Raw genomic sequence first — 25,088 nt, 5'->3', positions numbered from 1 at the left:
TTTTATAGGCTCCTATGTCTAAGTAAATTTTTACAAGAAGGGTTCATATAGATGCCTAACATGGTTTATCTATCCTGAAAGGCAAATAGGTTTTTCACAATTTATATATTGTGGTAAAAAATATTATCCAATTAAAATTGATAAATATATAAAACAATCTTGAAGCTTCATATAAAATAATGCTGAAACTTTTCTAGTCAACTCCTGTTATTTAAATACCAACTCCTGAATTTATATTATGATATTAACCATTAATTTTCATGAATTAAAATTTTTTAGTTATTAAAATATTAGTCAAATCCTTAAGAATTTTTATAAATTTGGTGTAAATTCTAAAAGATAGAAGGAAAAATCAACATATGTATTTTTTCAAAACCATGCTAAATTTTTTTTCTTTTTTTATAAATAAAAATGCAATTTTTATTTTATAAAGATTGGGTTGTATCCAATAAGAAAAATTCATCATTTTTTTACAGTAATTTTTTTACTTGTTATTTTGATTTTTCACCATCAACTTGGATAATTTTCTAGATTTGTTTTCATGTATATCTTCTTATATTTTAGATTTATTTTTTTTGTTGTTGTTTTTCATTAATTGTTTTATGTGGTCAAAAAGGAATAAGTGCATAACAATTGTTGTTATAGGTAAGGGACCGACATTTCTACCATTCTCTAAAAGCTGGTCAGCTTCTAAAAATTTGTTGGAATCAAAATTCATCTTTAGGCCATGCTTGGACTTATTTTTCTATAGGGTGTCTGAGGGAATGGAATCCATTGTTTTGCTTTGTCATAATTTACATTTTAGGGATAGTCTCATATTTTTAAAAATGCATGAAATATTTCTTGTTTGTGAAATTCTATTAATCATTGTAGAGTTAAATAAGAAATTATTATGTGAAATTGTTGGTGGTTCGTTTTTTTCTCACCCAATCTTCTTTACCCTGGGACCAATCATGACCAGAAAATAGCTCACAAGGGAATGGCTAAGGATAAGACAAAATAAGATAGTGCTAAAAATACAACGTTGGAATAAGACCTAGGACAAGAGCCACCCGAGCTTGGACCGCAAACAGGAACCTTTGGACCCCACAACTTTGTTTCCCATTGATACACATCTTTCACGACCGCTCACTGCCCAGATTTTTTTACATCAATCAAATAGACAAAACGGGCCAGCTGGCCCATGAGCTTCTATTTCAATTTTGACTGTAACAAATCAAAGAATCGTGCATGGCTTGCATGTATACAACTACAAAAGTAAGTCAGGGCAATTTGTTGCCAAGAGGGCTATACAAGTATGGTATGGCCATCGTGAATGACCTAATTAATTAAACTATATACAGTATGAAGAGTCCACAAGGCGTTGCCCTTTTTCTCATCTGTGGCATATTCATCACCCCTGCACCATGAAGATAACCCTGCTTGTATCCTTCAAGTAAGAAAATTAAGCCCCATGGTCAATTTTTCTCACAGTCGAAGAGGTAAACCATAATTGAGGTACGTTCTAATCCGTCCGTCCCAGCCTGCAGTTACAATAACAAGACCCCACATGTGAGAACTCAACATATTCTGACAAGCACTCTTCAAATACTTGAACTCGGGTCTAGATTTTGAAGGTGAGGCTGCCTTCGGACTTGAGTTGGGAAGTTTCTCCTCAGGCCAAGTCGCAGATCCCCTTGTCAAAGACTCCAACAGAAATCCACGGGCAAGAGAGAAACAGACTGATGGAGAAGAGGAAAGCCTTTTCTGCTCTATCTCTCCACAAAATTTCGGACAACTATGATCACTATGGAAACTATTAACATCCCCGCTAGTTTCAGGAACAGTTTCAATACCACGCCAAGGTATAGCAACAGATGCATTTTGAGACATGAAGCTCTCACAAGACTGAATGTTCTTTGTTCGAGAAGTCCTTTCCTGGCTGGTATAGTTCCAGATGTAGACGTTAGAATCTTCACTTGTTGAGATAATATGTTTTCCATCTGAGGTAAAAGACGCAGAAATTTGGTTTGCTGCAAACCGAAGGCTCGAAGCTGAAAGAGAAAACAAGTTAACTGTCAAACTAATGAAAAATCCAACGCTAGAACATATGCTATTCCATCAGCTATGATATTGAAAGGTTGGACACAAAATATTGACGATCTCAATTGCAAGATCATCCAAACTGGCAGCGTTTAAAGCACCATAGAGGACCATATAAAGATGATAGAAGGATTAATATAGAGGAAACTTGCAAGATCATCCAAACTGGCAGTGTTTAAAGCACCATAGAGGACCATATAAAGAGAAAGAGAAGGATTAATATAGAGGAAATGAAACCAACCCCTAAATTTGCAAATGACATCCAGGCCGCATATCACTCGGACTAGTGAATCAGCAGAAGTGACAAGAAGTTTGCTCGAGTCGCTTGGAGAGAACTGGAGAGTAAAATTATAGATAAATGAGTCTCTGTCCAGCAGAATATCAAGAATCAAGCAAGTTGTCGATGAAAAAAGAGGGCAAAAGTAAACCACCTCAAAGCCAGTTATCCTCCTGCCGGGTAGCTTCTTTTTGCCCTGTAAGCATATTTGAGCATCCAGTTGCAGTCGATTATCTGCATCATAAAACCAAGATCATTTGGTGGTCAGCCTGGCAGCTCTTTTCAGAAGACAACATGAACTACTGTATAAAAATGGGAGTTTTTTTTTCTTTTTTTTGTAACCGTAAGTGTCCGGGCCAGCTTACACCCACTTTAACTAATCTCCCAATACCGTTAACGAGCATGTAAATCTCCAATGACCCTGAGATTTGTGGCACTCGAACCGGCAACCTTTATGGAGCAAATCCAAAGCTTGACCAGTTGAGTTACACCACTCAAAGTTATATACAAAAAAAAAAGGGAAATTGATTGGATTATTTATGGTTCAGAGAATATACAAATATAAATTCACCGTCACCTAAGGAATTTAAAAAATCACCTTAGAAAATCAGAGAACTAAGAAAATTGGTGGGGTCTGATTCAGAACAAGACTGTAATAAAAGCAATGTTGTAAAATTCTAATAAACTTGAATAGAAAAATCAGTGAATATCGAACAACCCAGTGCTTTTGTCAACAAATCATCTTCATTAGCATAATAGAAGAGTGTCAGGGCCCCTCAAAACCCCAAACCGAGAAGCATAGTATTGATTAGCATCATGCAGACCTGCTTTAGATTCCTAGTGGACTAGCTTTCTGGAATATAAATAAGATGTTTTGCTTAAGCTTGAAGAAATGCATACCTATTATATCATAAAAGAGGCAGCTTCCTGTCATTGTGCCAACCAGTCCTCCCTGCATTATTAAGTAACGAGAATGTTTAAACATTAACTCATTTTGAATATCTCGGTTATTTTGCAGGAGCTAATAGCAAAAAGTTCAGCAACCTTTCCACCAGGACGATAACATGCAGCAGTAACTATCTCTCGTATATCAGTATAATCAACAACCCGACAGCCAAGCACTTCCCAGATGCGAACTTTACCATCTATTGAGCCACTGATGAAATAATTGTCATCCTCAGGATTGAAATCAACAGAAGTCACTGCAACAGTAATAACAGTGACAACTATCAGTGAACAACTAAAAACAAAATGGTAGAAACAATTGAGTACAGAAATAAAACAACTCGATGTGACCAAATCATTGATCGTGGTACTCTGTGTTAAAATAAATTAAAACAAGCAGCAGGAGGCACACCATAATTATTATGAGAAAAAACTCTCAGGCATCTGTCGAAACCCACTTGCCAAAGGCGAACTGTCTTATCAACAGAAGAGGACAATAGAAACTGCAAAAAAATATAAAGAAGGTGAAAGCAAATTAGACTTCACCCAGTTCAATATATGCAAGTTCAAGGCGCAGCTATTGTAGGGACGAGTATAATATCTATGAATTCTAGAAAACTAATGATACCAACCCTTTTCTTAGACCACGAGAGATCCAAAACCTCTCCGCTGTGTCCTTGAAACTCATGCAGAGGCTTCTCCAATACCCTGAACACCTTTGGTGGCACAACAACACATGTGGAGTCTGATGAACCACGTCTCTTCGTTTTATCAATTACCTTCTTATCCACATCAAGAGAAGCTAGTTCAGAAAGATGATTCATTGTGAAATATAGACACGAGGGATCAGTGGCTGAGATGTCAAATTGGTAGGATCTGTCATCCTCAATCACCTTCCACACGCGCACAACACCATCTTCACCACCACTTGCCAGGTATTGTCCATCAAGACTGAATTTCATTGTCAAAATTGATCCCTTATGAGCCAGAAATTCTTGTCCAGTAAAGAGAGAAGACAATTCTTTGGTGTGCTTTTTGGATGGATGAACTTTAACTCTATGCATCTTCGCTCCTGCGGTTGATTCAAGATCAAAAGGCTTCGAGGCAGCTGTCCCTTGTCTATCAATAATCCTTCCCTTCAAGCCCAATTTCTTCAGCCAACTCCTTTTAGCTTTCCTTTTTGCTTCTACCATAGCCCTTCCATCACTGACATATTTCTTAAAAAATCGTTCAAGCAAAGGAGATGTGCCGAGTGTTCTCTGAAATTCTTCAAAACTAGGAGATTGATTGGATCCCACTTCATGCAGTCTACTAAGCATTCCATCCCCATCCAGTTCATCCACCAGAAACTCAGTTCCATCATCCAGATTTTTAATTCTATACACAGTATTCCCATCCAGCGTACCATTTTCAAATGATTGTCGCCAGACTTCACTTGACTCGGAAGACATGGAAGACTGAGTTGACAAAAAGTCATCTTCTATACTCGATGTCCCTAACACTGCCCCACTATTATCCCCCGGCCTATCAACACCAACCCATTGGATTTCGTCCTTAAAATCATCACCAAACTCCTCTTCAAAACCATCATTTCGATCCAAACTTAAACCCATCCACTTTAAGAACCTTCGCCGCCGATCTTGAACACTTTCTGGATTCCGAGTCCAATCATCATATGAGAAACTATTAAAAACACTAGGACTACAATCCCCACCATCTGAACTCCAATCAGAAACAGGAGATATCTCCTCGAGGGTATCGAAAAAGTTTGGTTCTTGCTCTTCCTCTTCGCTGAAATTCCCCATTTTTATCATTATTTCACCATGAATCCATTAAATCCTGAATCGTCCAATCAAAAATTCAAAACCCACAACACAAAATCAAACATCAATCAATATTCATAATCTCTAGAAAAAAAAAGCTGCCCCAGATCTTGTAACAGACAATTCAATTCCGTCCAATCTAAAAACAGGAAAACCTTTTCCTCTTTTTTTCATTCAGCATCAAAAGACATGACATTTGACCAAAACAAATCAAAACAACAAAAACAAAACGAACAAATTGCTTGCAATAAAAACAATGAGGAAAATAAGTAATGCAGAGATTTACACACCTGAGGCCAGAAGTGAAATTCGGTCAAAACCCCAGCAATCAATCAGAAGTTTCCAGTTAGGAGACAGAATAGTATATAAATATTGAGTTAAATTGTTAGATTTCAGTGTCGGTACGAAGAAGGAAAAAGGAAACGATGAGAGAAGATCCAAAGGGTAAAACCGTTGCTTTTGATTTTGTCTGAAATCTGAATTTTCTGACCGTAAAACTCTCTCTCTCTCTCTCTCTCTCTCTCGTATTTATTTTTGTGTCTAGCTAGTATTAATTAGCTTTAAGAACTGTTGTAGTGCAGTTTAATTTTGTTTGACTGATAATTTAGTTGTCGTTTGAGGTTACCGTATCGTTTTCTTTGTACACCGGCTTTACTTTTTTTTCACCTTACATTTAATGCTCCACAGATTTATTTATTTATCGGTAAGTCAAATGTTGTTTTTGATCTGCTTTTGATGATCCCTTTGAGTCAAAGCAATAAGGGTTTTCATATAAAGGAAAATATATAGGACTTAAGATGGGTGAGAAATTAGTCCTTAAAGACAATTTATCTTCTACAATATACTTCCTAATTTGTCGTCTATAAAAATAAAAATAAATTATACAAAGCATGCAAGGGCTAAAGTTCAAGTAACTTGGATATCAATATTAGAATCTCAAATTCAAATCTTATAAAAAAAATAATATAAATAATTTATCTTAATTTATATAAACAACGTGCTTGATATTGATATATAAAAAACTAAATTCAAATACATTAATCACTAGAATAAAGAAAAATGTTAATGTTACAAATTCCCCTGAATTTGAACATATAAAATTGTATTATTATACATAATAACATAAATATTATATAAAAATACAACACATTAAAGCAAGCTGTAAAAAAATAGAAAAGGATCATAGAAATTGACTCAAACATATTGTTCAATAGAACAACATGAATATTACACAAAAACACAAGATATTAAAGTAAGTTATACCGTAAATGTTATTTTAAAAATATTGTTCATTGAAATAATATTTTGACGATTTAGTCCCTTTATCCAATAACCTTAGCAATGGTTTATGAGAGCATTGAGAGTTTTTTTTTTGGTAAGACTTATCTGTCAACATTAAATGAAATGTTGGTAAATAAATATTTTTTATTTTAGTGGTACAATGAAGTAATCAAGATACTTTTAAAAACAAAAAAAAAATAATACAAAAAGATATTTTTCATTTTGTCCCTTTATCGAATAACTTTAGCGATAGTTTATAAAGACATTTAAGTCTTTCTATAAGGTTTAATTGTCAGCATTAAATAAAGTATTGATAAATAAATATTTTTTTATCTTAATTGTACGGTGAAATAATCAAAATACTTTCAAAAGCAAAAAAAAAATGACATTAAAGGGTATTTTTTATATTTTCATAAATGATTTTTTTGTTTTAATAATTTGAACTCAGGTATTAAATATAAAAAAATAAAATGCATATTAAAACTACAAAAAAATACCATTAAAATAAAAACAAATAACTTGAAGTCATCAAGTGTTTTTGGCTTTTCACGATAATTTTTTTTAATTATAAAATTTGTTCAAGGGAATTTTATATTTTCTTGAATAAAAAGGCAAAATAAAACAAATAAACACATGTGTACAACTCGTAAAAATATATAGGAGGTATTTGTGTACCTCGGGTAACGTGAACAACACCTTTCTGTGTTCAAAATTACCCTTCCATTGTGTAGTTAAAATTTTTATCATATTCTCTTGTTATAAGTGTGTCATGCGTTAGTGGCCTAGTTTATCACCCTCAAACATTTCTTGTTTTTCTCTTTCTCCTGAAAACTACAATTTCAACTTTAATCTTTATTATTTTAATTTTTAATTTTAATTTTTGACCTTCTTGTAGAAGTTTTATTTATTTTAAATTTCACCATTTAATCCCAAACTATCAAATATGATATTGTCTAATTTGATTCTTATTTTTTGGATTTTTAATATTTTTTTATCCTTTTATATAAGTTTTTATTGATTTTTAATTTCATTCTTCAATTTAAATTAATAGTACTATATTTTTCAATTTAGCTCATATTTTTTTATATATTTTATTTCTTGATTTTTTTTAATTTATTATTCTTCTCAATTTCACTCTTTAATTAAAATATTTTTTTATTTCAATTTTGATACTCATTCTTTTTATTTTTTATCCTTTTACTAAATTAATTTTTATTTTTAATCTCGCCCTTCAATCAAATAAAGAAACTTGTTATTTTTTAATCCTTTTGAATGATTGATTTTTTTAGATTTTATTTGTTATTATTTTATTAATTAAAATTTAAAATTTATATTTTAAAAAAAATTCAATAATTTAAATTATAAATTTAAAAAATTAACATAAATTTAATAAAATATCCTAAATTAGCTTAATTAAGATTATCGAAGGTATAGCTTTATAACATACTCACCATGGAAGCTTCACAATTACAATGCTAGAGGCTGATAGATCTTTTTTTATGTTACTTTTTATTGTATTTTGTTACTTTGTATTTAATAAATTGTAAATCTATTTATTATTATTTTATATATATATAATTAAATCCATTTTATTCATCTCAACCAGGTTTATAACTTAGTATCATATTTTAAAAAAAATATTTGGAGCAACTAAATATTATTTTTAAGGAAAAAAATAATGCATCTCTGCGACAAAGAACGGGCACCAAAACTGGTTTCTTGCTAAAAACAATTGAAGTTAAAAATTATCAATGGCCCACGATATCGTAACTACTAAGTACAATCAAATTGGTGATTCCGAATCGAAAATTAACACCTACTATACGTACGTTTGTAGCCTACTACGTATTGGTTTGTCCACTAAATTGATACTGGTCAAAGACAAGAGGCCAGTTCCAGGAGACTAACGAGCAACTTCACAGCCAACTTGTGAATTTTCACCGCCTCCCAACTTTCTCCACCAGGACTTTGAATTTGCACGGGTCTTTCCTTTGTGTTGACTCAGTCCCTTTCTTCTTCCTTTTTATTTTTTTTAAGGCAGAGTAAATAATTGTTTTTCTTAATATTAAAACCCAAAAACATTTGTGCATTTTATACCCTATTTGAAATTGCGGTTCAAATAGAGGTTTGTGAAATTTATTTTTATTAAAAAAATATATATATATTTTTAGATTATTTTAATTTATCAATATAAAAATAAATATTAAAACATAAAAATAACAACAACTAAATTGTCAAGCACCCTCTCAATTTATCAATGTTAATTATATTTAGTACATTGAGAATTTTTTTATGAAACAATATATTTGAGCTAGAAAAGTTTTAAATCATATCTAGATTATCTTAATAAAAAAATAATAAACACTAACATTTATTATAATATACCTAAACATACAAGAAAAACACCATAACTTTCTTTACGTGTTTTATGTGTTATTATAGATTATTACAATTCTTTCCATCTTTTTTAGTTTTTTACTCTTTTTTTTTGTTTTTTTTTAAAAAAAATTTTGTTGATTTTATTTTTTCAATATTTAGCTTTGTAATTTAAAAAAAAATCACGGTGAATTGCTGTAATGTTTTTTCATATGATTTTTTTTGTTATGATTTTTTTAAAAAAAATTGTTTGGATTTTTTTTGTTATGATTTTTTTTTAAAACATTGTTTGTCATTTTTATTTTTTTAATATTGAGCTGGTTGAAAATTATAGTTTTGGTTTTTTTTTACAAAACACCGTGGATTGCTATGGTGTTTTTTAACGTAATTTTTTTTTGTTTTTTATGATTTTTTTTTAAAACATTGTTTGTCATTTTTATTTTTTTAATATTGAATTGGTTGAGAATTTAACTTTGTAATTTTTTAAAACAATACTATAGATTATTATGATATTACACCGTGGATTGCTATGGTGTTTTTTAACGTAATTACACCGTGGATTGCTATGGTGTTTTTTAACATAATTTTTTTTGTTTTTTATGATTTTTTTAAAATTATATTTGTCAATTTTATTTTTTTAATATTGAATTGGTTGAGAATTTAACTTTGTAATTTTTTAAAACAATACTATAGATTATTATGATATTTTCCTACATGATTGTTTTCTTTTTTTTTTTGTATGATTTCTTTCAAAAATATCTTTATCAATTTTTTTTAATATTGAGTTAGTTAGAATTTAGCTTTATAAATTTTTTCTTTAAAATACTGTGGATCAATATAATATTTTTTCACATGGTTTTTTTTGTTATGATTTTTTTTAAAAAAATTATTTGTCAGTTTTTTTTAATATTGAGTTGGTTAAGAATTATAATTATAATATAACTAAATCATGCGGGGAAATCATTGTAGCTTTTCTCACAAAACATTATGAATTAATACGGTGTCTCTTCACATGATTTTTTTAAAAATTATTTTTATCAATTTTATTTTTCTAGTGTTGATCTAGTTGAGAATTACAACTACAGGTAAAGCTAAATCATGTGCGGTTGCACTATAGCTTTCCTCATAAAATATTATGGATTGCTATAGTATTTCTAACATGATTTTTTCTTTTTTTTATGTTTTTTATTTTAAAATTATTTTTATCAATTTTATTTTTTTAATATTAAGCTGGTTAGAATTTAACCCTGTAATTTTTTTTAAAAAAACACAATGGATTGTTGCAGTGTTTCTCCACTTGATTATTTTTTTTATTTTTTATTATAATTTTTTTAAAATTATCTTTGTATAATAAAGCTAAATTATTTGAAAAAAACATTATAGTTTTTCTCACAAAACATTGTAGATTGATACAATGTTTATGTGTATGGTTTTTCTCACAAAATTATATGGATTACTACAATGTTTTTTCTTATGGGTTTTTTTTTTAAATTATCTTCATCGATTTTTTTTAATATTGAGCTAGTAGAGAATTTATCTTTGTATTTTTTTATTAATAAAAAAGCTAAATTATGTAGAAAAAAACTAAATTATATAGGAAAAACACTATGTATTTCCTTACAAAATATCGTAAATTACTACAAAATATTCTATCTAGTTTCTAATTTTTTATTATCAACACAATTTTTTTTTCATTATGTAATATTGATTCCATCACATTTTTCGTTTTTATTATTTATTTAACACTAATTTATAATAATATCAATATTAAGCATATTTATTTGATAATACGCAAGCAGGCAATCTCATGTTAAATAAAAACAGGGGACAACTTCGTTTTACCCTAGATCGTGTCCCATATAGGCAACTACTGGAAACCAGCCACCAGTAGAAAATGTTAATTGAAATTGTTCGTTTAAATACTGATTAAGATGTACTAATGATGTGATTTCCAGGCAGAAGCAATAAAAGAGCAATTTATTACAAGCAAGCAAGGGTTGATTCGATTTTGGCTGTCAAAAGAGAGCAAGAGATCTCACCAATTTTTATTTATTTATTTTTTATTCATCAAAACACCGTCCATACCCATGTAAAAAATAATAAATAGAGAATCATAATGTGCTTTTTTCCTGATTTTATTTTTTATTTTTGCAAGCGTAAGGTCACCTACCAACCACGTATGCAGACTTCTGACCATTGATAAAACCAAGCGTATTTAATCCGTATTTAATTTGGATTGCTAAACAGACTTCTTGAAATTCAGCTATATAATTAAACTTTCTACAAAATAAAAACAAAAGAACAAGAAAATATATAATACTGCAAAGGAAGTTCCAAGCCTTCGAGGATATGTAAAGTCACGAAGAATACTGGCTAAAGTTGACTGCGTAGACTGTGAAAATGAAGAGAGGAAAATCAAACAAGTTTTCCACGGCTCCCCCTCCACCCACACACGACCATTAGGGGAAAACCATTGATAAAGGGCTTAAAGTAAAAGCTAAACACTACAGACAATAACAAGCCCAAATAGGTCCATCAATATGGGCCAGAGCCCACTCTTACACAAACTCAGCCACATGCTTATCCTTTCTTTATTGGACCATCCAGCAAATTACAGATGCACCCCCTCTCCCCTCCGTTTGGTAATGCTTTTGAAAGACTTTTTTTGTCGAGAAGAATTCTTAAGTATTTTTATTTTAAGGATGTCAGAATTATGAATTTAATTATTTTTTTCTCATAAAAGCATTTACACTTCATTAATTAAAACAATAGTGATGGAGGAGGTGCTGGGTTTTATTTCTTGAGGGCAGCCCAACCTAGTCTAGTAGGAAGGTACCAACCCACCAACCCAGTGGGTCTGTCTAAAACCTAGTCTAGTATGAAGGCACCAACCCAGTGGGTGGTGCAGTATGAGCCTAAGCCATAGGTCTGTCTTAAGGGCCTGTTTGTTTCTATGTTTTGAAAAAAATTGAAATTTTTTTATTTTTTTATTAACTTTAAATTAATATGTTTTTAGTGTTTTCAAATCATTTTGATATACTAATGTTAAAAATGATTTTTAAAAAATAAAAAAACATTATTAATATATATTTTAACACAAAAAATTATTTGAAAAGTAATAATAATTACACTTTCAAATAGCTCTAGGAGGTCAACGCCCTGAAAGAAGGAAATGATCTGTCTGACCTTCCGTGCAGTTGAGGTGTCTGTCTGCATCACGCCTTCACTCCGCCATGTGAATTAGTGGCGATTTAGTTCTCAAATCCCATGGACCACCGGATGTTGTTATTTTTATCATTCTTAGGAAATAAGGATTTAAATTCAAAACTTTCTGGAAAGAGATGAAACATCAATATTAGTTGAATTACATCTCATTATTTATACAGATTTATATTTCAAATAATTGCTTTTTCAATGACTTCATATTTTATTAATCACATGGGAACCTAATGATTATGTAACAAGCTTGATGCTATTTAAGACACGTAAGGATGGGATGTGATAGTTGATTTGAAAGGACATACACGGGCTCATTGCTTCGTAAACATGGAAACTATAACTTTAACGCGGTGCAGCTCGCTTTGCACAAAAATTTAAAATTTAGGCTCGAATCTTTACTAGCGATAATTTTTTATACGAGGAGAAAAAGATATTAAGGTGGCGTTTACTGTTCTAAAATTAAAAATACATATAAATAATAGAGACAACGTATTTGGTCAGAGAGATTGGACATAAAAATAAATATATGTTTAAAGCAGTTTTAGAATGGATATTTCTAAAAATAATATTTTTATTAAATACTTTTATTTTTAAAATTATCATACTAAAAAATATAAAAATAAAAATAAAAATTATTATACTTTTAAAATTTAAATCAAAGTTAATATAGAACAAATCTCAGATAATTGGTCGAGGCTCGAGTCACATTCCGGGTTAACCCGAGTTTTAAAATGAAAAATTATATAAGTTTGATAATAACATATAAAATAGATTTTTTTATTTTTTTTTATAACTATCAAATAAAATAAAAAAATATTTTATCTTATATATTATTATTAAATATAATTATATTATAAACTCATTTTTTATCTTATCTTTTCTATTTTTATTATTTTTATTTATTTTTTTATCTCTAGCTTATAACTAGACACTACCTAGATAACTTTTCCCGTGTCATACAAAATTAACCTTTAGAATCCCCGCACAACTTTTTTTTCGAAGATGTTTATGAACCCACTCCCAGAGACGATTAATCCTTGGAGATTTGCGTGGGAGTAAATAAGCAATTATGTAGATGATTTGTCTACAACTTAATTTAAGAAAAACTTGATCTTTAACAAGAGTAAACCTAAGAATCTCCTATCCTTTTATGTCAAAAACAAAGAACATTCGGTCACTGCTTTATAATGGTTTGATAATTACAAATCACTATGCGTTCTCTACTAGAGAGATGACGTATTTTTTTTCCCTTGTTGGAGTCGATTCTTAACTATAGTTGAATTTAATTATATTATTTAATTTAACTTAGTTGATAAAAAAATTAAATTCATATATTTAAAAAATATATAATCTAATTCATTTTGTTTCATATGTCACACTCAATGTTTTCATGTTATTTTTTAATGGTCTCTAAAAAATATTGAATAAGTGTATATTTTTTTAAAAATAAGTTTTAACATTAATTTCTTCTTTTCAATATATAAAATTAGAGGGGATAGCCTCTTATTTATTTTTTAATTTATTTTTGGAGGTTGAATTCAGCAATTAATTCTAAACTTAATATTTCATTAAGAATTTTCGATTGAATCTGATTAAAAAAGTTTCAAATATCCTGCATTCGTTTTGCATTTTCTCTAACCTCTAGGAGTTAATATCACAAATTTAATTTGAACAAACACCTAGACTCAATTTTTTATTTAAAACCCACTTAATTCCCACAAACATAATTTTGGTTTGGATTTATAATTTTTGTGTTTAAGGTCAAACCTAAAATTTTGACACTACCCCGTAAAAGAAACCCTTAGTAGAATTTGAATAAAGTTCGAGCCTTATGAACCAAGGCTGCTCCGGGGAATTCATAACCCATCAAAGAAAGTGCGGTGGGGTCCCTTTCTCCAGCGGCGCCGGCCATGGCTGAAAGACAATGATAGTGCCTCATGTTGCCTGCCATTGGAATCTAGCTTGGATCACTGTCACACACACACATGTGTGTGTATATATTCTAGTTATTTTTTAAATTTTATTTTAAATAAAAAAATCATTTCCCATGAAAAATCATTAAAATATTTTTTTTTCTAGTTGTATTTTTTTTATTTTTGTAATGTAAACTTTAAAAAATAATAATAAAATATTATCAATTGTTTATTTAGCAACGTGAAAATACAAAAGGAATGGCATCTCGAGAGCCATTTCCTTTGTAATGTTCTTACGTTTTTTTAAAGGAAAGATTGATTAGTTTCGATATAACAGTACCAATTGAGTTCTATTCTATTATAGTATGTTTCTTTTAGCCCACGAGAGATTAGTTTAGTGCTAAGTGCTAACACTCTTTTTAACTTTCACCAAAATTTGAGTTCAAGTGTGTTGCTGCCATAATCCTTGATCGATGGCACTTACTTTAAAGTAAATGGTTCTTTCACGAAGGTGTCTCAAGTTTTAGTCCATTTTAAATTTAATGGGAGTGTTTTTTTTTTTAAAAAAAAGTACGTGGATGCTACGAGATGTAACGTGTTCTGTCGGGAATTTTAAAATCATCTTGGTTTGCCTGCTCTTTATTTGTTTTTCAAAGAGGAAGAAAAAATTATACTCTGTAGTTTCGAGGGAATTTGCTCGATGCCTTGGTCTCTGTGTCCAAAATGAAAGTTTCTCATAAATTTCTTAATTTCATGTACTTTTATTATAAATTTTTTAAAGGCTTTTCTTCGACTCCCTCAGTAATTTCTTCTAAATTATTACAAGGAGGGGAGTTTATCTGTTTAAGGTGAAGGTCATGAAACTTGTCCAAATCATGTTAATTATAATAAAACTATAAGAAATAAATTGTAAAATGTATAACTTAATTAAATAAATTTTAAATTTATTTTATAAAGATAACTAATTTGAGTGTTATAAATTTTAAAATTATAAAAAAACTTATATAATTATTAATTTTATAATTTCAAGGATTAGTTGAGTTATATATATGCCAGCACGGACATCTCCAGTTATTGAAAAAACCATAAAAAATTGAATAAATGGACTTTTCCTTGTTCATTCAAAGGTTTGCCATAACAATATTAGAGTCATTTTCTTTTCACTTCCATGAATCTGAGGTATGATATAGAAAAGAAGAAGAAGAAGAAGGCATGTCGATAGATAACATTCTTCTATATGTTACTTATGTACATACCATGGGAATGGAAAACTATTAACTCGGGCATTACAACTCACAAGGATTCAACTTTTGGCTCTCAGCCACTTGATAAATGTTTTCGTTAGTCAATCCGAATCATTGAAGAGATCGTTTGAGTTAGTTTATCAACTACAAGTTATAAGTACCAAGTCGATCACATCTTTCCTCCGATGAGGACGAGTGCAAAAAAAAAAGACTCCGTGTGAAGAGAGGGGTGGAGCAGGAAGCAAACAAAGCCGCTCCCCCACCCGCCCGGGTTAAAATACAGATAAATTAACACTGGTGACATCTAATTCATCAGAGATTCAGTGGGCCCTACTTGGAAATCCCCTCTCAATCTAAAGGGCCAGTGCCCTATCAGACGGCTCTAGTTTTCTAATCAAGTTCACATGAATTTTGACGATAGCATTTATATAAATATATGTAGCGCGTGTAAAGATGCAGATTAGCGGCTGTTTGACAATGGAGCCAACAGATTGTGTTTTTAATATGTTTTTTTTTTAGTTTAGAATTGAATTAAAATAATATTTATTATTATTTTTTAAAAAATTATTTTTGATAATAGTAACTTAAGGAAATTAAAAAAAGAATTCAAATTTTAAACAAATGATGTTTTTCAATGGTTTCGTGCATTTATAATAAAAAGCTGTTTCTTTACCTTGTTTATATCATTATTGAAGATTCATGAAAGTTTTATTTTTCACAACCGTTTGGGGTGCTATTCCTCATCCCACCAGCAACTAGCCTCCTTGCATCTTTTTTATGACGTGGAAGGCACCATCCCACGAGGTCCACATCAAGTGGGGAGCCAATCCCATTACATCATCAGAGAATGGTAGGCTATCAAGCTAGGGAATTTCTAGATCGGACGGCCACGATTAGATTCTTTACTTGGTCGGGCAGGATTTTGGAACCGAACTGGAAAAGATTGGCACGCCCATGTTTGAGGGCCCACAAATGCTTCCACCGCCCTCTTCTTTTGTGGGGTCAACATCGTGGGACACGTGTTGTTAGCAAATGGAGCTTGTTTTGGTGGGTCCTTATCATCAAAGATACCCAACATCTGACGGCCTCCATTCGCCGCCATTCACTCTTGAGTTGAGGCTTCGACGTGGTTTAGCACTTGAGTTGTTTGTACGTGTGAGAGAGTCAGATCAAAGAGCCAGATACAAATACACAGTACAGGGCACCAATGCATCCTTTTGCTTTGCACTCGAATAATTCTCATAAATTACATGTCTTCGTTTTGATGGTTAAAAGGTATTTGAAAAAAATATTTCTTTTACTTGATTTTTTAAATATTTTTTTTGATGTGTTAGTATTAAAAATAATTTTTTAAAAATAAAAAATATTATTTTAATATATTTTAAAATAAAAAATATTTTAAAAAATAAATACTATAACATTAATCTTAAACGCTACTTAAATTACAACTATTACAATAATCTTAAACACTATCCAAACTGAAATAAATGCAATATATTTATAAAAAAAACTTTCTTATATTTTTTTTAGGTTAAGATTTAAAATAATAAAAGGAGAAATAAATTAACTTATCATCTAATTAAATTAGCAGTTAAGAAGTATATTGATATTATCATTTATATTTGGAAGTGTGCAAGTGTAGTTTTTGTTATGAATGCCCAATTTATTTGATTAATGAAATCATTTGGCATTCTTTGAAAAAAAGAAGAAGAAAGCATCCCATGCAATAGTGAAAAGTTAAGAAGATGAATGATTCAATCCCATGCAACAGTGAAAAGTTAAGAAGATGAATGATTCAAATAATATTTGATATTGTAATTGTGGTTATTTTTAATATATTTTTTATTTATAAATATATTAAAATAATATATTTATATTTTAAAAGAATTATTTTTAATATCAGCAAAATAAAACAATAAAAAAAAACAACTCATTTAAAACCAAAAAAAAAATCAAAAACACAATTTAATCACAAAAAAAACACTATTACCTTTAGAGTTACAATTCCATTTCAATTGGCTACAGTGAGTGATTTTAATGACACACCAAGATAAGACAATGCGAACCTTTTGATGTGAAATGTATGAAAATAAATAAGCACGTTTTATTTTTCGATGAATGCAATAATTAATTATTAAAAAAAACAATTAGCAGGTACCTATCCTGCTGTCAAGCTTAAAAACGTAAGAAAAAAGCCGTAATATATATTTATATATATATATATATATATATATATATATATATATATATATATGAACGCTTGAATGATGATAATGATTTGATCGTAATCCTTTGTTCTATCAAATTAATCCATGCTCTGAAGGCAGAGGAATTAGAATGCGACCACCGATCGGATTATCTTGTTTCTCAAGAAAAAAAAGAAGTTAATATTTATAACTTGCACACCACAACACTGAGGACAGTCTCCTGGGTTGCTAATGGGGATGACGCTGCCTGCGCCTTTTTAAGCTTGAAGACGCATTATCACTGAAACGTTCAAGCGCCGTTAGATGCTCACCATGTGGGCATGTTAAGAATATGATTAGGTATTGTTGATGATATCATGGCGAAGAGATCCCCACGTATGGCCCTCGCGGTTGGTAAATGGGGGTGGTCATGATTACCAGTAGAAGAAAATCGAGCCAATCAATCGTATTTCAAGCTTAATGATGTGATTGCAAGCACAAGACACACATTTCATGTCTTGGGTGACAAGTTAGAGGACAACTTTGGCATGTGAATGGTCGAGGTTTGTATTTTAAAATATTTTTTATTTATATATATATTTTTAATAATTTTGTTGCTTTATGGTAAAAATCAGTTAAGTATGTTAGTAATTCTCATTATAAAAGCAAGTTGTTTATATAATTTATATAATTGATCTATTAAAAGTAATTTTTTATATTATAGTGTGTTTGAAAGTATAATTGTAATTATTTTTTAAAATATTTTTTATTCAAAAAAGTATGTTAATAATTTTTTTTTTAATTTTTTTTAGATTAGTATATTAAAATAATTTGAAAATATTAAAAATATATTAATTAAAAAATTTTAATTTTTTGAAAATATTTTTAAGTAATTTGAAAATATTGAAAATATATTAATTAAATTTTTTTAATTTTTTTGAAAATATTTTTAAAATACATTACTAAACACACCCTAAATAAATAATTAGCTGCATGGTGAAAATAATAAGGGGCAGAATTCCCCCCTTCTCAGGATTTATAATTAAAGAAAATAAAAAGTGAAATAAGGTTCAGTTTCTCGAATTTTAAGGTGCATGATTGGTGATGCATGGTGAATTCTAGAGGTGGGCGTTGAGGTTTTAGGAAATGTGATGCATACTTCAAGGGGGATTCGGTCAATTATGTATCATAACTATGTTTCTTTCACAGCGCAAACCGCTAAGTAGACGTCCTTTTAATTCTTTTGACCTGTAAGCCTGAAGAAACCTGCGCCACAAACTGCATTCTCCAATTGATCTTAACCATTACCTTAGTAATTGTGGCAACAACACGTTTGATAACACACATACACGCATCCCTATCTTTTTTTTTTAATTTTATATTTTTAATCAAATATTAAATTTTCCCTAAACTATCTTGATAAAATTTAAAAAAATATTGTAAAAAAATAAAAATACCCCTCGATACTTTTTTTTTTAAAGCATTTTGGTTGCTTTATATATGTGTGTGTATGTGTTTTATCAAACAATAAATTAGCCCTCTACCAGCTAAATTGGTAATAATAAAAAATTATTATAAAAATATAAAAGTGTTGCTGGACATCAATTTTATTTTTTTTTATTTTTTTAAAGATATTTTAATCATTTCACTATATATTTAAAATAAAAAAAACTTATTTGTTTTTTATTAATTTAGTAATGACTAGTAGATTTTATGAAAAAACTTAAATATCTTCCATAGCTAATGTTAATTTTATTGGATGGAAAAACAAAACTACAAAATCATTATTCCAATTAACAATAATCTCACTCACAAACCATGATAAAATTCCTTCATGTTTTAGCTTTTGATAACATGCAAGGAAAATAAAAAATTTCCCAACGATAATGGATAGCAATTACTTTTTGTGGGAATGAAAAGGTTTATGTGCTGATATACCTTTTGTACCGGTTGCTGTCCTTTGTAATCAAGCTTTTTCTTGAATGTCCTGAGATCATGTTGAAATTAATTAAGCATGAATACCTACTCTTCTTTACTTCACTGGAGAAGCATCTGTACTCAGAACTGATCATGATCTTGGAAGGTGAAGCTTAAGGTTGCGATAAACACACATGCACAAGTGCCTGCCTTGTGACTTGTTAAGAAATGTTATCCTGAAATGTTCATTTTCATTTAATTTCTCGAATATTGATACTGATACTGATAACAAGAGGCTGTGAAATAATTAACATTGAATATCACTTGGAAAACCTATTCATAATGAAAAAAAAAAAAACTCGATATAATATTAAGAGGCTGTTTGAAAATACAGCTGAACTTGTATTTCTAAAATTTTTTTTTAATTTTTTTTTATTAAAATTTAATATAATTTGTATATTTTAGATCGTTTTAATGTATTGATATTAAAAATAATTTTTTAAAAATAAAAAAATATTATTAATATATATTTCAATACAAAAAATTAGTTGAAAAATAATTATTACTACATTGCCAAATATACTTTAAATCACATGCAGCAATTAAGAGGGTAACAATTATTTTTTCAAATGTTTTTTGTTTGTTTGTAAATATATGATAATAATATTTTTTTATTATTTTAAAAATAAATTTTAAAAACGGCATTTCAAGACTATATATAGACCTCAAAAATTAATTTCAAGCAAAAATTAAAAAAAAATCACAATATACAATTGCAACCACAGAAATAAAAAACCCTGAACATGCCAAGTCTCGTGATTAGTGACGCTAAGCAGATTTCTAGGCTTTACCAAACATCTAAAATGATAGCAATCGTAAAGGAGCTTTCGAGGGGGTTGCAAGAATGTTTGTTTGGTGCCGTCGAGTCACTTCTCTGGCAACTAGACGGGCTAAAGAGGACTTTCCGTTGCCTTCCAGTTTCATTTTGAATTTCAACAATTCGAGTACTGTTATAATTAATTTTTTATTATATAGAGGAGATTCTTTTATTAATCATCACCAGCGTACGTCTTTTAAATATTGGAGAGATAAAATAGGAAGAACAAAGACGTAGAGATCCAAGGCATGTGCGTGCAACATTTAGAGTTTTATTTTTCCTTTTCTTTTCTAATCAGGACAATGAGAAAATGAATATTCCCTAAATTATTCTTAGATTAACACAATTTTAGTATTTGTATAGATGAAACATGCGCAATTTGAGACGCCTGCACAGCTCACATGGACAAAAAAGATTTTCCTTTCTCGTTTTTCCGAGCTCATCTCTTCATTTAGTATCTCAGTTTTTTTATTTAGTTAACTTTAATCCTATTATTGTGATCATTTCATCTCTTTTTTATTGAGTTTCTTTAACTAAAATTATATTTATTTTCAATCAAGAATGCTAGAATTTCTTAAAAGAAATAGTTATTCTTTTCTGGGGTTAAATAAAAATAAATTTAATTGATGAAATAATGATAATAATTGAACTAGAATTAACTAATCGTAAACTTGAGGGATCAAATGTGAGAAGAAAGAAGAAAGGGTTGGCACAATAATTAAAGCAGGACAGAAAAAGAAAGAGAAGCTCAGAACATATGTAATTCTAATGACAACAAATCTAATATCATTAAAAAGATCACAATCAGATGAATCCATAAATATCAAGAAAAGCCACTCCTAGAACTTAAATGGAGTCGCACACACTTCCTTAACTTTTATTTCAACAGACTTGACTTATAGTTCAACGCCAAGTAGTCTGTTGACATATAAGTTGGGAACTTCTATTTATTTTTGTATTAGATAAAAACTAAATATGTAGATAAAATCCCTAAACTATTCTTATACTGAAAATAAAAAGTAATAATAATAAAAAGCATTTTTTTAAACTAAACATGGAAAAAATTAATTAAAAAAATAATAATTTTTTTAAAAAATTATCATATCTTAATATCTTATAGTTAAGAGGCTGCTTAGCACAACCAATTACGGTTTCAATATTTTTTTTAATTTTTTTTTGTTTTAAATTATGTTTTTATATTTTTTAATTGTTTTGATGTGCTAATTTTAAAAATAAATTTTAAAAACAAAAAAAAATATTATTTTAATAAATTACAAATAAAGTTTTTTAAAAAACAATATTTACCAATATACCAAACATATAAAAAAACAATATTTACCAATATACCCAACACACCTTAAAAACGGTTTTGTAATGATTTTTATGCCATATGGCTGGCTGTTCATTGATATTGAGTATTCATCTCATTTCCTTGGCGCATATCGTGGCCGCACAGCGCAGAGTCTTCGCTAACGAGCAAATGCGTGTCGTGTCTATGTCGTGAGTCGGCACCAGATCACTCGGTGCTCCAATAGTCATAGCCTAGTACTAGACTACCATTGAATACCAGGAAAAAGGGAATTCGAACTCAAATAATAGTGGATCCTGAGTCATTTAATTTGATGCACCATGCACAATAATCATCTGTACATTTTTGTGACCGTTAACATCTTGCCATGAACATTTACAAGTATGAAGCTTGCCCTTATTTTCATTTCTAACAAAGCTAATTTTACCTGAAAATGTTTCCCCGAAAACACAGCTACAAGTTTTATCTATCATCAATTGTCTATCCAGTAATTAACTCAGATTTTCACCATTATAATATAACAGGAGAGGGATATTTTAATTATGTAGTCCTAAACACTTTATTCCCGAGAATGAAGTCTTAACTAGTGGGTTTTTGTAACATTATATATATATATATATATATATATATATGTTCATTCTGACAAGGTATGCTGGGACTATAATTTCATAGAACTCTTAAAAACAGAAGATATTAATTAATTAATTGTATGCTCTTTTTCTTACCATAATTTATATTATTTTTTAAAATAACAGCAATGGTATAAAAATGGATGTCCTTCGATACCCAAGCCGAAGGAAGAAGAACATTAAAGACACCTACACAAACAGACACTGCAATGTTGACTGAACTCTGCTGACTCAAAAACCCGAGTTTCTCCAGTTCCATTGAGCGACAAAGAGAGTATGCGTGGATTACCCGCCCATGTGTTTCATAATTTTATATCCACATATGTTATGTAAATTATTAATATTTGCAAAGACAAATATTCCCCTCTTAGAATAAGAAAAGAAATAAAATGGAAATATTGTAGAGATATTACGATGTCTTTTAGTGGACAGACCCCATCACAATTCACAATTCACACAAACACTCCCTCTTTCTTATACGCACGCACACAACCAATAAAGCAAGAAGCTACCAAGGATTTTCACACTAAACCATCCCAATCTTCCTTCTTCCTTCTCTTAAAACCAGTTTCAAGAAAAGGGTGTTTTTTTTTCCTTCTTTCTTTGAAGCTCTAGCTAGCTAGCTATCCCTCAACATCCTCGTCTTCAAATTTCATCCATGGATACTGCTCAGTGGCCACAGGTACATGGATAGATCTATATATGATCATATCACTTTGGCTGTTTCTTTATCTCTTTGAGACTTTTGGACATGAGTCGTATGGTTTTGCTTGTTTGTTGGCTTTTCCTTTTGCAAAAGAGTGATGGTGTGTGTTCCCATGGCTAGCAAGTGCAAGTCCCCACACTTTTGGATTTAGTTTTTAGCACTTCTTTAACTCTTTCACCATATTTTACCACTCTGTCTAGCTTTCTCTTTTGCTTATGCGTGATTAAAGAAAAAAGAACGAGTGCAATATTTTTTTGCCTTTACCATGTCCTGGTATAATGCTGAAAAGTGTAAAGTTGCTAAATTGTTTTGTTTGTTTGTTTGTCTGTCTGTCTTCAGTTCTTTGATCTTCAAGTAATGGTGTTTCTTTTCATGTTACTTTGCTTTTTAGGAGATAGTGGTGAAACCAATAGAAGAGATAGTTGTAAATACATGCTCGAAGCCTCCTGCTTTGGAGAGGAAGGTAAGGCCTCAAAAGGAACAGGCCCTCAACTGTCCGAGGTGCAATTCAACTAACACCAAGTTCTGTTACTATAACAACTACAGCCTTACACAACCGAGGTACTTCTGTAAGACTTGTAGAAGGTATTGGACGGAAGGTGGTTCTCTAAGGAGCATTCCTGTTGGTGGGGGTTCAAGAAAGAACAAGAGATCATCGGCTTCTTCTTCATCTTCTTCAAAGAAACTTCCTGATCTGATATCACCACCAACTTTGTCACAAACCTCTACTGAGAACCATAAGATCCATGAAGGCCAAGATCTAAACCTAGCTTTCCCATCCACTCAAGGTATTAGAAGTTTCTCTGAATTGATCCAATTTCCGAGCATTAATGAAAACAACAACAAGACCCAACTATCTTCCTCTACTTCGGCATCCACTAACACATCCCAACTTTCAGCTTTAGAGCTGTTAACTGGAATCTCTTCAAGGGGCTTCAATTCTTTTCCCATGCCAGTTCATCAAGATCCAAGCACACTTTACACATCCGATTTTCCTCTTCAAGATTTCAAACCAACCTTGAGTTTCTCTCTGGATGGGCTTGGGAATGGTTATGGAGGTCTCCAAGGGGTTCAAGAAACCAATGGAAGACTTTTGTTTCCATTTGAAGATTTAAAGCAACAAGTTTCAAGCACAGCTGATATTGAGCAAAATAAAGAGCATGGTGATTCCACAGGATATTGGACCGGGATGTTAAGTGGAGGATCATGGTAAATTAGATGAAGAAAATGATTTGGGTTTTTTTTTTTTGGATTTTTTTAACTTTATTATAAGTTCTTAAGGTGGGTGACTTGGTTTGCATTTCTTCCTTACTAACAGATAGGATACATGGGTGTCTTACTCTCTCTACTGGCTCTCTCTCTCTTTTTTTTTGTATTATTATTATTTTACTTTCAATCGTCTTCTTTACTCTTTAAACTTGTGGGAACTTGAAGCTCATTTTAGGCTGGCTTCATTAAGGGTGAAGAACTGGTGGGATACTATGAAAAGATAGAAGAAAAGATCAAGCTAAGCTAAGCCCAGAATTTTTTATAGGGTAACAAGTAGAAGAGGGCACTGTGCCCTTTTACTTCATGTTATGTCTTCTATCATTTAAAGGAAGAGCTAGCAAAAAGGCCACCTCTATATATATCCTTGTGTGTCATTGATTGGCATGGTACCAAAAATAATGTATAATGTGAGACATTGTAAGGAGTTTTATGGATGAAAGGCTTTGTTCATTACTTTCTTTCATTTAGCAGGGGTGTTCTCGTTAATATTCTAATAATTAAAACCTCAGTTGGATTACAATGGCGGCTCTCAACTCTCTACATCCATGTCTCTCCATCTCTTTCAATACATTTGCAAGCAGGTTTTGAGTTAATGGTCTCGTCAAGACTGAGATTCTGGGAGGACATTAAGCATTACTTCAGGAAGGAAAGTTGGAGTTAATACAAGATCGAGCCAGGTAGGAATTCTTATCCTTCCAATTCTAATTGCAGTAAATAACTGTTCCATACGTATTTTATTTAGAAATAAAAAAATATTAATTTAAAATAAAAAATTCTTTTTATTTCAAAAATACTTATGACATACAACATCAAATATACTCTAAACATGAATCAACCGGGAAGCTTACTGCTGAGAACTCTATATATCCAAACAGTCTTTTCTTTTCTTTTTTAAGACTCTCACACACTTCTACAGCTGCCTCGTTGCTTCCATGCTACCTCTGCCTCCCTCTCTCCCTCTCTCTCTTCCAGTCTAATTGATAGACTGAGAAAGATCTGACAAATCTTCATTTCTGTAGTCAGGTTGTTGGGACC

The 25,088-nt window shown here is 30.4% G+C and overlaps 2 protein-coding genes across 3 annotated transcripts; one reads left to right on the top strand and one right to left on the bottom strand.

The window, feature by feature from the left end:
• Positions 1-1,159: 1,159 nt before the first annotated feature.
• LOC105127282 (Transducin/WD40 repeat-like superfamily protein) lies at positions 1,160-5,688 on the bottom strand. The gene is made up of 8 exons (XM_011028522.1): positions 5,418-5,688; positions 3,937-5,143; positions 3,717-3,807; positions 3,404-3,561; positions 3,260-3,311; positions 2,514-2,593; positions 2,324-2,417; positions 1,160-2,033 (listed from the first exon to the last, which is right to left on the bottom strand). Exons 2-8 carry the CDS (start codon positions 5,116-5,118, stop codon positions 1,468-1,470), a joined length of 2,223 nt encoding a protein of 740 aa, XP_011026824.1. The 5' UTR covers positions 5,119-5,143; positions 5,418-5,688; the 3' UTR covers positions 1,160-1,467.
• A 16,826-nt stretch (positions 5,689-22,514) lies between these two features.
• Positions 22,515-24,570, top strand: LOC105127280 (Dof-type zinc finger DNA-binding family protein). 2 transcript variants are annotated; one of them, XM_011028519.1, is made up of 3 exons: positions 22,515-22,760; positions 23,176-23,572; positions 23,684-24,570. In XM_011028519.1, the coding sequence occupies exons 1-3, from the start codon at positions 22,737-22,739 to the stop codon at positions 23,995-23,997; spliced, it is 735 nt and encodes a 244-aa protein (XP_011026821.1). In that variant the 5' UTR covers positions 22,515-22,736; the 3' UTR covers positions 23,998-24,570. The 2 variants fall into 2 exon arrangements, with proteins under 2 accessions (XP_011026821.1, XP_011026820.1); XM_011028518.1 differs by having other exon boundaries at positions 22,518-22,760; positions 23,176-24,570.
• Positions 24,571-25,088: the final 518 nt, after the last annotated feature.

This window comes from Populus euphratica, unplaced genomic scaffold, assembly GCF_000495115.2.
Source record: "Populus euphratica unplaced genomic scaffold, PopEup_1.0 scaffold7.1, whole genome shotgun sequence".
NCBI classification, from domain to species: domain Eukaryota; kingdom Viridiplantae; phylum Streptophyta; class Magnoliopsida; order Malpighiales; family Salicaceae; genus Populus; species Populus euphratica.
This window is presented reverse-complemented; position numbering and strand designations above follow the sequence as displayed.

Coding starts and splice junctions, on each gene's coding strand:
- LOC105127282 (XM_011028522.1), bottom strand. CDS start 5,118: ATGATAAAAATGGGGAATTTCAGCGAAGAGGAAGAGCAAGAACCAAAC. Junction 2,594..3,259: donor CCTCTTTTATGATATAATAG/GTATGCATTTCT, acceptor TTTATGATGCAG/ATAATCGACTGCAACTGGAT. Junction 2,418..2,513: donor GGAGGATAACTGGCTTTGAG/GTGGTTTACTTT, acceptor TTTACTCTCCAG/TTCTCTCCAAGCGACTCGAG.
- LOC105127280 (XM_011028518.1), top strand. CDS start 22,737: ATGGATACTGCTCAGTGGCCACAG. Junction 22,761..23,175: donor ATACTGCTCAGTGGCCACAG/GTACATGGATAG, acceptor TTTGCTTTTTAG/GAGATAGTGGTGAAACCAAT.